Source organism: Condylura cristata, unplaced genomic scaffold (assembly GCF_000260355.1).
Source record: "Condylura cristata isolate star-nosed mole 26May11 unplaced genomic scaffold, ConCri1.0 scaffold00009, whole genome shotgun sequence".
Taxonomy (NCBI): domain Eukaryota; kingdom Metazoa; phylum Chordata; class Mammalia; order Eulipotyphla; family Talpidae; genus Condylura; species Condylura cristata.
Window position 1 is genome coordinate 47,116,402 of NW_004567110.1, and position 14,019 is coordinate 47,130,420.

General features: G+C 35.0%; 1 protein-coding gene across 1 annotated transcript in view; it reads right to left on the minus strand.

Moving 5' to 3' along the window:
- Positions 1–14,019, minus strand: part of LOC101630356 (chromosome unknown open reading frame, human C8orf34) — a 294,360-nt gene that overhangs the window by 64,834 nt on the left and 215,507 nt on the right. Inside the window, 1 exon segment of the mRNA XM_012723108.1 lies at positions 2,170–2,255. Within this exon segment, the coding sequence (XP_012578562.1) occupies positions 2,170–2,255 (86 nt within the window).

Here is a 14,019-nt window from a genome sequence, read left to right on the forward strand (position 1 = left end):
TTTGATAGAATTGTTTTTAAATTGGCCAGTATTTAAATAATTATTTTGGCAAGGCTTTATATTGGGAGTGATGGTGAACAAGGAAACTTCAAAAAGCCTAACTCCAACGGAGGTGGGCAAAAAAAAAAACACACACACACAATAATTAAAAAAAAAAAAATAGTGGATAAAATAAAGGTCATCAGAGATTTGCCATTTTCTTAGACCACTGGCTTAAAATAGGCATAGGTCAAAAGAATGAACTTGACTACAAGCCAGAGAACAATGTTTTTAGTAAAGGTACATATGCAAGAATATCAGTAAAGGAAGCTAGGCTACCTCTAGGAGATAAAAGAATATGAAGAAATGACCAGAGTCCATGTTGCCAATGACACATTATTCAGCTTTATTGTTAGGGTGATTCATATCATCAGATCTTAGGAGACTTGGATATATATATTAACATTTCTTTGTATTTTGTTGTGCTACACTGACACTGGCTTATGTGTCCATAGAACTTTAACCTTGTAGTGTTTTTAAGTAACATTACATTTTAAAAATGTAAAAAGTATATATAAAATATGTTTAATGAATATATATAGTATAACTAAGTCACCAAACAAAACTATCCACCTCTGAAAATAAGGATTTTTTTAAGAAACAATTGTTCATCAACTTTGCCACTTATTTCATCCTGCCTATCTGTGCAGTTGAAGTCCAGTTTCCACTATTTATTGCTCAATGTACCCATTTTTGTGTCCATGAGTCCATGTTCACAATTTAAGGTATTAAAAAAAGAAAAAAAGACTTGATTCTCTAAGATATTTACCAGAAAATACAGTTTCATGGGTTTTAGAGGATAAAAACACTCAAGATTTTAAGATAATGGGAGACTTTTTCCAAAATTATTTATACTCCACCTGTAATGTATGGCTTTCTCTCTCATCTCTGTGCTCACCAGCACTTGATTTTGCCAGATTCCTTAATTAATACCAAGCTAAAGGTAAAGTAGCATCTTTCTACAGTCTAATATGGTTTTCCTTGACTGGTACTTAACAATTCTCTTATATTCTTTGACCATTTATTTTTCCCTTTTTGAAAAGTCTATCTGTTGCAATTTTTGTATCTTTTCTTTATTAAACTGTGTTCTTTGTATGATGAATATTAAGCTTCAATTAGTGACCAATATATTGCAAATCTATTTTTAATTTTTACTTATCCACTTTTTGTGGCATTTTTAAGAACAGGAGTTCTTAACTTTCTATAGTTGAAGTATCCAATTAATTCTTATTATTTGGAAATGTTTTGCATCTTTTTAAATATGTCCTCTATTTAGATGTAAGGTAGATATTTTCATATGCTTTTCCCTCTAGTTATCATAGCTGGATGTACTCATAGCTTTCTGCTAAAACACTGGATAATGAAGCATTCATATACTTTACTTATATTCATTACAGTAGCATTATTTATATGTTTATTTGTGTATTTATTTAGCTACCTACCTATTTGTTTATTATTTCATTATTTACTCAGCAAATGTTTGGAAGTACCCTGAACTTAGTATAATAAATTAAGGAGTTTGCATTTGCCGTATAGGGAAGGGAGATGAAATAAGTATCATTATTTTTCAAAAGTTAACTACTAAAGGAGTGTGAGCTAGTACAAGAAGACCTGTTTATTGAGTTGTTACATTAAACAGAGAAAGAGAACAAAAGTATAGACTAGGCAATGTGAGTGAGTATGAAGAGAAAGCTGACTGGGTAAGAAGTTCTGCAATGATGCTGACATGTGATTTGAAATAGATTTAATGTAGAACTGAGAGAGAGGGAGAAAAATCAAGTATGCTGTTGACATTTCTGCCCAGGAAGCCTGAAGGTATCCATGAAGGGCGAATGGGAATAGACATGTGAATTTTTAAGAACAAGATGGAATTAGCTAATAAATTTTGTAGTCAACAAAGGGAAGTGAGATTGGTTTGTACCTCAGAAAAGTACAGGCATCAAAAGACTACTCTCAGAAGTCACACTTGTTGCTTCCTTTTTTCCTTTCCCCTTAGCCGTCTGACACTAGGGGTAGTAGACATATGATAGGCAGGTACAGTGATTTGGTATTGGAGAAGTTGTTTAGTTTTATATTATTTTTAATTTTCCATTGCTACTAAAATTCTGATATGTTGGATTTAAAACTTACCCAGAGAATCCGGGATTATTTCATCTGGAGAATGAAGTATTTGTGATGTTTCTTCTGACCTTTCTTCCAGATTATCTCCCTGAAGCCTAAAACATTAAATTAAAAATGGTCATTGAAACTTCTAGTGATGTTGGATTGTGAAATAAGGGCGACATTTTACTCTTGGAGGTATGAGTATGGGCCTCCAATTATAATGTTATACATGCCTCTTCAAACTAGAAACTAAAGTTTACCCACTCCATTGTAATACAGTGTTTTTACTTTCCTAACCATGAAGGAAAATTCTTTCCTCTTTCTTCAATATACTTGGGAAGACTCGTCTAAGTATCATCTGTTTTTCATCTTAGCCTGACTACAGGAAGGTTTATAAGCAAATATTTTCACTGAAAATACAATGGGGAAATGAATGGAAAAAAGCAAGCACCAAACAGCACAGTGCTCTCCTGACTTCTGGGTCCAGGTCATGGGAAGATTTCCAGGACTACACAGAGGTTGCCAATATGATTCTCCAAATCACCCAGCCAAGCTTAAAGGTCTTCAGGTTAAGGTAAGTCTCAGCCATAACAGTAAAGATTACTAGTATGTGTAACTGCCCATAGTCACTGGATCTCAAGGTTGCACAGGCAATTTTACGACAATATATTTTGGAGTCTTATGCTCTTCTCTATAATGAGAAAAAAAAGAATAATAATATCTGACAAATTGTCTGAATTTATTTTATAAATCACTGTGAAATTACTCTATTAAAATTGGTAGAGCTCAACAAATGTTGGAACTCTGTCCTAACAGTAGAAGTTCTGCTATTGTGGGAAGACAGTATGTCAAACAACCCAGAGATTGGAACTTTCTACTGTGCTTTTACTTTGGTCTTGTATATAGCTGTTGGAGATGCTCTGATAGCAGACTATTAATAAAAACATAAGATGTAACATTAATATTTCTTAAAAGACAAATTCCAGTATAATTCATAACTTGCCCGGCACAAAAGTTAAAATTTTCAACTATTTTACATAACATAGTGGAACCACATGATAACTAACTTTTGATTTTACATGGTCAAGCAGACATGCATGTTTCTCTATTATGTAATTATAAGTATCATAATTTGTTTTCTTTTTAATTAATATAATGAGGTCTGCACACTTCTGCATATAATATTCATCAACATGTATATGTTACTTTCTATGCACAAAACCATATTTATTATATTATTCCTGATAGTCATAACATTTGTTGATCTATTTTTACATTTATTTTTTATTTAAATCTTTTACATCATTGTGTATTCCCCATAAAATTCTCACCACCTGTTGATCCATGAACTGATTTTTAAAAATATTTATTTATTTATGCATACAGAATTGGGATACAGGACAGAGGTACAGGGGTGGTGAGAGGAGTCACCAGAGACAGAGTGGGGAGCAGAAGAGGCAGATTGATGAAGTACACTGCTGGGGGGGAGGGCCAATAGGCAACACAGAAGAGGTCTGCTGCCCCATGTGGATCACCTCTTGGGTCTGGGATAGAACTAGCACTGGAGCAGCTGTGGCTAGCTTGCAGTGCTGCACTTTAACTCACTATTCCACCAAGGAAAGCCCGGCCCATGAACTATTATTATCATAGTTCCTTGTGCTGTTCTCTCCCTTGCCCTGATCTCTTTTCCTCCCCTTCCATCACATAAGTCTCTCATCCATGGTTGCCTGCTACTTTTTTTATTATTAATATGATTTTTTCCTAATCCCTTAATTGGTTCCCTTACATTCCTTCTATAAGTCAAACCATTCAATATTTTTCCTTTTCCTACTGGTTTATTTCACTGAGCATGACCCCCTCTAACTCCATCCACATTGCTGCAACTGGCTTGAATTTATCTTTTTTGATTGCTGAATAGTATTCTGTTATGTATATATTCTACATCTTCTTGATCAGTCATCTATTTTGGGGGCATTTGGGCCGTTTCTATATCTTACCTATTTTAAGTAGTGCTTCAATAAACATAGGGGTACAGGTATTTTTTGGATCAATGTTTTTGTGTCCTCTGGTTAGATTCCTATCCAGAATATAATTGCTAGGTCATATCGTACCTCCATTTTTAGTAGTCTAAAATGGAGATCTTTACATAGTGTTTGGAGCAGTTTATATTCCCACCAGTGTAGCAGAGCTCCTTTCTCTCCACATCCTTGCCATGTTACCTGTTGTTGTTGTTGTTGTTGTTCTAATGTGTGCCATTCTACTGCTCTAAAGTGTTCACTCACTGTGGTTTTAATTATAAGTGACATTGAATACTTTTTCATATACCTGTTAGCCATTTGCATTTTTTTTTTTTTTTTGAAAAAGTGTCTTCCTAGCTCTTCTGCCCATTTATTGACTGGATTGTTTACATTGTTTTTGTTGGGTCATGTAAGATTTTTGTAAATTTTTGTGACAGCCCCTTATCAGTTGCATTGTATGCAAATTTTCTCTTTGTTTTGGTTAGTGTCTCTTTTGCTGTACACAAGTTTTTTAGTTTGATGAAATCCCAGGTACTTATCTTTTCTTTCATTTTCTTTGCTTTGGGGGCTATATCTTTTAAGATGTTGCTGAGATTTATGTCATGAAGTATTTTTGCCAATATATTCTTCTATATATTTTATGGTTCAGGTCAACAAATGTTCAAGTCATTTATCCATTTGAACATTTGTTGATCCATATGTATGCTTTTATACTTTTAGTTAACTTTATAAATTTTACTTTGGGAAAACAATTCCACTTTTATATGAATGATTTAGTGATTTCTCAAATCTATCCAACCTCCTCTTTTATTTACTTCTAATAATTACAATGCCTGCCTTCAATAATCAGTAATACCAAAAATTCCTTCTTGAGTTTTCCTTGTATAGTGCCATTTCAACAGAATTATCAAAGTGGACAAGCATATAGGTACAAGAGATATTAAAAGGTATAGGTAAAAATTATTAAATATGCTCCAACATATTTGAATAATTAACATTATTCTGAATACCTAAAAGGAAAATAAATCTTCAACAAAGGCAAAAAGAAGAAACAACAGGTAAGTTGTAGTTTTTCTTCTGTACATTACAAGCTTCAATAAAAACAACTACTTGTTTAGCATTTCTTAATATGCTTAATAGTAAAACAAGTGTTTTACTGTATTGATGTAAAGAAATTATCTGTCCCAGATTTCTCAGAGTTCTCAATTTAGCTGAGTTGAAAGACGAATGGACATGAAAGCAACCCAGAAAGCTGGGTGGCCTTGAAGTTGCCTCATCTTTGTCCAAATCCTGCCCTTCAGATACCTGAGAGTTGAAATAGCCATAACTTGGCATCAAATCTATTGCAAAATGCTTTACAACTCCGTTATCCTTGACTGCTCTGCCATGTTTTCCAAGCTGTAATCCACACAGTACTACTTCTGTAGAGGTTAATAGGAGTTAGGCAAACAAAGGCTGTGTGGACAGGCCCACAAAATGTAATGCTAGTAAAAGTCATTTTGTTATAGACTATAGGAGTTTAAATCACATACCCAACACTTTTTTCTTTGCATTCTAAAACTCCTCTCCTGTACTAAATACCCTTTTATATTCTCAAACCCTAAATAAAATGTTGCTTCTTCCTTTTTGTCATAATTGAAATTATTTTTACCTCTAAAAATAATTGAATCAAAATTCTGTGTTTTCCTTTAATAATATTACCATATATTTTCTTAATGAAACCTGTCAGGTCCCTCCATTCAGATAACAAACAATTCTAGGTACTGACCTATCTTCTTCTCTCCTTCTACAGAGGGAAGACTTTGCTAGTCTTAATGTTTTCTCCACCTAAGGGACACTACTATCTAGATTAACTTGGTGTTCATGTGTATCTAGGAACTAATCTCAGAATTCCCCATTCTCCTCACATCTGGAGTTATTTCCTTTGATTTGCCTCCTATAACAAAAGGACAGGTGACTTGAAGTACCTTGTCAGAAATCTATTAATTCCAATGTTCTGCACTCAGACACTAAGTCCTCACCTCTTTTAGGCTTTTACACATGCTCATTCTCTGTCACACCTTTTCTTCAATCATTTACTGACCTCCAATTTCCTCTCTATTTTCTCCCACTTACTTGGCAACTCCTCATTTTCTTCCCTATTCAGTTCCCACATACCTATGTCTTTCTATAATTTTCCCAACCACACTTTAACTCACTGTACTATTTCTGCACATAAGCAACTAACAATATTGCAGATAATAGTGATACTCTAGGACTGGCAAGTAAAATAAACAGTATCAATCTTTAAAATTGGGTCTCTTGCTTGCCTTTCTTCCATTCCTTTCAATGTTTTTATAAAAATATCACCTCTCTTTTATATAATTTAGAAAATTCATCAACCAGGAAAAAAGACCTTCGGCTCCCTCTCCCATATCACATAAAGAATTATCTTTTCCTTGACTTGTATTTATTACTTTTCCAATTCACAGAATTTGATAGGCCTTTGCTCCTGTATAAGCTTAGAACATCTACATTCAATGAAAACATTTCAAACCTTGTTTTCATGTGACTTTTAAACACACTTTCTATGAGCATTTACCCATTCTTGAGGTTGCCATTATTAGTCTTCTATAGTACCTCTTTTCCTGGAAACCTGCCTACTCCTATTTATGCCTTCTTGGTGTCCATAAAGACTCTTTCTTTAAGACCCTTAAATATCTTTTTTTTTTCCCATTCAGCTCTGTCCATGGCCCACTCTGCAATCTACACCAATTCCCTCAACTAATTAATTAATTCTTATAGTTTTATCCACAAATAGGGGTGTTCCAAATCTTTATCTTGAGTCATTCAAGACTTATCCACACAAATTCTTACAGACATTTTACCCATATACACCATAAGCAACCCAATGGTAACATGTCCAGAAGCAAACAAATCTTCCTAATCAATATGTCTCTTATTGCACATAACTAGTTGACTCCAGTTTTCTAAAAAGGTGTCCTTTGACTATAAGTCTATCACTTCTTTACACTGCTGTTTTGCTGTTCATCTTTTACTTGATTTTAGATTTTTTTGTCCTTACTTTGATTCTTGCTCTCTAAATATGTTCCATTTTCTATGTGGCTACCAAAATGCTCAAAACTAATCCAATCATGTTACCCTCAGGACTTAAATATTTTAGTACAAGAGATTTTAACACACCTGCTTTAATGGTTCATAGACAGATTTTAATATCTTGAAATAGTATTTCATCACAAAACCAAATGAAAAGTTTTGTGGATATGCTGGTTTTCTTTGAGAGGGAGACAACGACTTCAAGTAGATTTTTTGAAATAATTCTTGACTCAAAACAGTTTTAAGAACCACCAATTTTATTAGCTTCTCTCTCATCACCTGAAAGATGAATTATGGTTTCCTTACCAAGTCATTTGAATTTTTCTGTTGCACAGGCCTTACCCATCTGCAAATTCACCTTCTTGGATATTCTACCATGAATTTTATACTTCATAAACTCCAAAATATTTTTACTGTTTTGTAGATATTTTGTTATTAAGCTTCTGTGTCATTCTATAATCACATCTGGAAGAATTTACTTTTCACCCTTTTACATTTGACTTATTTCTAGTTGTTTATTCTAGAGTCCCTTTTTTTTTTAATGTTTTCCTTCCAGTCTTCCTAGCACCCATGCAATTTTTTCACTGCTCTTAATTTACTATATTTGTTTACTTATATTACTGTATTTTTCAATACTCCTCAAGTGTGTTAAAAATGAGACTGTTATATTTTCATTTTTTTTATGTCTCTAAAGCCTGTCTTAGGTTGAGCTTGTGAGAATATAAGCTCTAAAAGAGAATTCTTAAAGTGTTTTTTTTTTTTTAGTGATTAATTCACCTTGGATATAAAAGAAAATAAGCCTATATATAAGAAAGTTTCTATAGAACACAGCAATAAATACAATTATATTCTGGTGAAAAGGATTTAAAAAAAAAATCACTCTCTATGTATTAGAATTAATGCATAGCCTGATTCACTCTTGTAAGGGAAAAGCTTACATGCAAGTGGTTGTATGATCCAGGGGAGAGAGAGAGAGATAAGAGTCAGCTCCTACAAGGTAAATGCTATTCCATCTCACAAGAATTTTGAGATCGCTTATAAAATGTGTTCACCTGAGGTCCTCCCTGGTGGCTCAGCACTGAGAAGCTAAAGCCACTTCCGCATGAGTTCGATTCCCGCCTGCCCCGGAGGTGACCACATGGTGAGGCAGACCTCTCCTGACCTGCCCGCTGCTCCCCTCAGCAGTGTACTTTGTAGATCTGCCTGTTCTGCTCCCCACTCTGTCTCTGGTGAATCCTCTCACTGCCCCGGAGCCTCTGGCCTGTACCCCAGTCTGTATGTACAAATAAAATAAATCTTAAAAAAAAAAATGTGTTCACTTGAAGACATGAAAGGGTAAAGCATTTAATCATAGGCAACAGGTCAAGGGTGTTCCTTGGGTATTAACTTCTCTGCACTTTTGTTTTACATACACACTAGGGTTAAGTGACTTTCATTGTTCATCTTAGACTAGAAAATAAAACTTAAAAAAAGAAATCAATGTTAATGAGATGCTGAAGGTTGCACACATATAATACTGGTTGTGACACTAGAAGTATGTTCATAAATATTTATCAAAAAGATATGGAGTGGAGTATTTTAAGTAGTGTACCAGTGGAATTGATAAATATGGTTAGTGTGTTTGAGCTTAGAATAAATGAATCAAAATTAATTTTATATAGACCAGTGAGAAATGCCTTGAGGAAATGCTGTTCCAAATACTAGTAAATCTTACATCTAAGCTTATGAGTCAACAATCACCTTCTCTTGAATCAGTCTCAAATATGAATAAGCCAACAAAAGACATCCTCAGATATTACACTAGTGCCCATCTGAGTACAAGGCATATGTGTGTGATCAATAGATATTTGTTAAGTAAATATTACTGAAAGTCACTGATTCTTACAAAATAACCTTAAGGAAGATGGACCAGTCAAGTGTGAAGGATTGGAGCTGATTCAGGAGATTGGTAGCTACAGCAGCATTCAAATATTGCTTGCTGAATGATATTTGTGATCCAGCTGATCCCAATGGTTCATTGAATATGGGGAAGGAAGGAGTTTGAAAATAAAGTAGTATCCCAGTCCTTCCCCAAATCATTTGGCAATATTGCACTACCACCAGCCATACGGAGGGTATTTTGAGAGTGTTTGAAGGTACTAACAGAGGAGAGCAGCTACTTGTATACCCTTGACCTAAAAATGATCTATCTTCATTTGTGGAAGCTGTGCTCTTTAAGTACAAGTTTGGGGAGAGACCCTTGGGGGAAGTGAGAAAGGGGACACCTATCTATCAGCCAGATCAGTAGAATCAAACCTGGAGATCAATGGAGTGACAAACATCATGGTCAGATGGCCCTCACATCCTGTGCAAGTTATTTTGAATATATAAGCAGCTGAGAGACTAGAGAGGATGATTCATGTCACTTCTTTTCTCTACACGTTTAAACTATTTAAAACATCCAATAGAGAAATATATCTTCCTTTCTGTTTTTATATTATCATGCTATATATAATATAATTTAATCTTCCCTGAACACTTTCTAAAGAAATTATATCTAACTAAAGCACAATCATTACATGTTTCTCTGAAACAAACTGAATACGCCACTGTATGCATGTAATAAAAAAAATACTCTAAGTTACATAGTTCAAAGGAAATGGTAAATAAAATCTGGTTTAATTGGGAAAATGTTAATGGGGTACGTGGTACTTAAAGTATGCTGTTAAGTTGTTAAAGTTGTGAGTGTGATATGGTAATATACATCTGAGGAGGTGTGAACCTATTCCTCTAAATCACATACATTGTTGTTAATCAATGTTGTCTCAATAAAAAAAATTAAATGCTAACATTGGATTAGCTAAAGAAAAAGAGAAAGGAAAAGAGCTGTGAAATTACACTACATTTACTTTGGAAAAAGAAGGCTCCCTTGGGGAGAAGGTAATACAGGGAAAAAATAATAAAGAAGAATGAGAACTAGAATGTCAACTACAGAAAAACTGACTAGTACCCTCAGTACAATAAGTATATTGAGAAAAACACATCTAAACAAATACGGTGAATTCAGCTGGGGTCTAACAAACTAAGCAAGAAGAATTAGGCTTAATATAGCAGAAAAAAATTAAAAGTTTCTATTATATACTTAATATGATAAAAGCCATGTTAAGAAAATAATAGTCATCTTGGGTTGGTAAATATGGGGTGGCTTATGGTGAACACCCTTGATGGCCAGAGTTGGGTTGCATGCTGGGGGTAAAGCAGTGAAGAAAGTCAACCAAATCTCCATTCTCATGGAGCTTTTGTTTTATTTATACTAAAGATGAAAAAATGAAATCAGTAAAATATGTCAAAAATAACAAAACCGACTTAGAATCAAAATGGGAAAGCAAAGCCTAGAAAACATGCAGGAAGGTTCTAAATGAGGAATTTGCATTATATATTATGTCCAGGGAAGGCCTCGTTTATGGTACTATTTGAGCTAAAATCTGAATAAATGAGTGAATAAGCAAAAAGGTCTCTGAGAAAGGGCATTATAGGTATAGGGGAACAGCAAATACAAATCTCTTGATGCCAATAATAAGTGGAGTATGGGGGGCAGAAGATGAGGGTGAATACAAGGATGTGTTTCTGATAAACAGCTGGGGCTACAGCAAGTAGCGCATTCAATAATGTCATGTAGACATTTAATGTAGAAAATGTACTCTTCCTCTCTGATAAAAAACAGTGAAACCAGTGGAAGGTACTGAAACAGAAGTGGCATGATCAGACTTTTGCTTTAAAAAGAATCACTTTGCCCGTGCAGCAAGCTTAAAAGAAGCAAGAGTCTTTAGGAGGTTATTCAACAATCATGAATAGATGGGCCTGGCTTCTCCAAGGCTGGGGATAGTGGAGGTAGTAAGAACTAGACTGATTCTAAATAAATTATTTAGCTGGACCCAGTCATACATCTGATAAATTAGACGTGGATTTGTGGAAGAAAGAAAGGAATTACAGTATTACCATTTTCCTGTCCTAAACAACTAAAAAAGTCATGAAGTCATTTGCTGAGCTATGTCTACATGCTGAGGGCTGAAGGGAAAACACACTTGATGAGGATTAGGTAAAATTTAGTTGGGGACAATGGTTTAAGTTTAAAATGCATTATAGACATATAGGTACAGGTATAGAGTGGCAGCTTAATATCTATGTGGAGATGTTGAAAAGACTTTTTGGAGCTGTGGTGAATTTTGACCTTTTTCTAGAATCCACATAAAGAATTTCAGAATATAACATGCTACTATTTAATTCAGCTACTTTAAAGATTGATATTCTGTTTCACGGGAAAATAAATAGTATATCATAATAAATGTCAATTAGTTCATGGAACCACAACAGTTTTGGTTTTAAGAAATTTTGAACTATTTTCCTCAAAGGGTTAGAAAATTAACTTATCTTCCTTATTCAGTCTGCTTTTAATTTACAAAGCCTCTTTTCATAACATCAGTCATCAAATTATTTCTAAATCTCTTTCTAAATGTTAATTTGCCATTTTAGGAGATTCCAGTATGGTTTTCTAAATTATGTTTTGAGGGAAATTCTAACAACTTATTGTCACTTACTCAATTTTAAAGTCTGAAAAAAGCCAACAGTGTTATCAGCCTCAAAAAAAAAAAAAAGAAAGAAAAAGTATCAGAGGCTTCAAAGACCAACCTCATTGAACACAGAGCCTACAATCTGGTGTTCTCTCTCCAACTACTCAGCAAGCTTCCTGGAATCAGACTGCTTCTGATGTCCACACCATCAGAGCCTTGAATATTAACTTACAGTTGTAAGTTAATAAATGAATAAAAATGTATACAAGGTCTCCCTGAATTCACTAAGCACCTGCAGAAGTCCTCTTCTAGCCTAAGAAAACAGACAGCTCACTCTCAAAGTTGACTGCCTTTCCCCAAACCCCAGTTTTTCAGGGAATTACCTGAACATTTTTCCCTTACTCTTTTCTAAGTGCACTTATACTATTTTCCTTTAACCTCAAGTGTACTTTGACACTCTAGCCTTTAATGCTCTCCCAGACTCCTCTTCATCAGCCTTCTCTATAAGCCAGACATAGCACCACCTCCCAGAATCTCCAGCAAATACTTCTCCCCTATTTTCTCCTTTGCAAGAGAACTTCCAATAATGCCTAGATAGCTCCTCTTACTTGAATATATTGATTTTAAAAATCTTCCCTTTTGCATTCATTGGCAGATACTCTTGCTGTCTATGTGATGTGAGATACGCAACACATCAAGAAGTGTCTTTTTTCCCGAGCATGGAATGGAATAAAATAACATTCCTTTTCACTAAGGCGCTTTCTTTGGTTCCTGCTTTTTAAATTCTCTCCCTCATTCCCAAGCACCTCTGAACATTAGCCTCTAAAATATAATGATTGATGGTGACAGAGAGATAAAAACCATGCTCTCATTACAATTTCCTTTTAACTTTGTATCTTCTGGAAGTGAAATATGGACCAGCAAACTATTTGTAACTCTCTAATCAAATTTATAGTTCTCTTATGCATACCTGATTGCAGACACGTAGTTGTTTTAGGTGGGTTTTATCTGGGCTGCTAATTACTCCCCTGGCAGCGACTTTAAAAATGTTAAAAGCAAATCTAAGGAAAACACACATGAAGAATAGATGTTTTGTTTTCAGTCTCTTCTGCTTTACCTCACCTCAGCTGTAAAAATGTCAACACAAAATAAGCTAAAGATGATCAGGCATGGAGCAAGATTGACTTTTAACCTACCCTGGAACCACTAAATCAGATTTTTCAGGAAGATCTCAGAGTGTCACTGACTCACACCTTGACCAGATTTTTACATGCACAGAGGACGACCCCGGGGACCTTCCAAACAACCTGAAATCTAAGGCAGCTATGAGAAGGGATTAAATTCAAATTGCTACTCTGGAGCTAGCGGAACACCAACAGAAAGCCGCCAAATATGGAATGGCTGAGCTAGAGGTAGCCATGGGCACTGGACTCTGGGACTTCTCTAACACCACCGTTCATGTACATTTTAAACTGGATCTCATGTTTATAAAAAGGACCTTGTGAAGTATTGATGTGCTTTACATAGTGCCATCATCCCTGGAGAGGACCTTTTTAAAATGAATTTAAATAAAAGTAGGCAGTTAAGGACTTTATTTGGCGCTGTGAGTCTCACATTTTGGTGCGCTTTGGAATCCCCTAGAGGACTCCTTAAAACACAGATTATTGGGCTCCACCCAGAAAGCTTCTGATACAGAAGCTCTGGAATACAGCCAAAGAATTTACAGTTCTACCAGTTTCCCAGGTGATGCTGACAATTGCGACTTCGGAGAGCCCTCTGCAGCGCTTCTTTACTGCTATGGAAGATGGTTGCCCCATCCGTCCTCATGTGGTATTGCACATGACTGGAGTGCCAAAAATGATGGCCCACTGGGGGTAAATTCGTGGTTTTTTTTTTTTTTCTTTCTTTCTCTAACTTGCTGGGTATTGATTTTTAACTGAACACTAAATCTTATACCCAAACACGTAGGATTCTTCTTCCTGAGGTTAGAGATCTCAGACTCAGAATATACATGAGTTTTCCAGGCTGATGCTTAACCTAACTCAGAGAATAGCTTAATCAACCATCACCTAGCTCAGCAGCAGCTATAAGGAATCTTTAGAGCACTGATTTCCAACAGATTGAAAAATAGGATTGCATAGAAAACTTAAATACCCTTTTGAAATACTGCCAACACTTTTATTCCTTCCTTAGCCTTTTCTCCTCTTAATCGG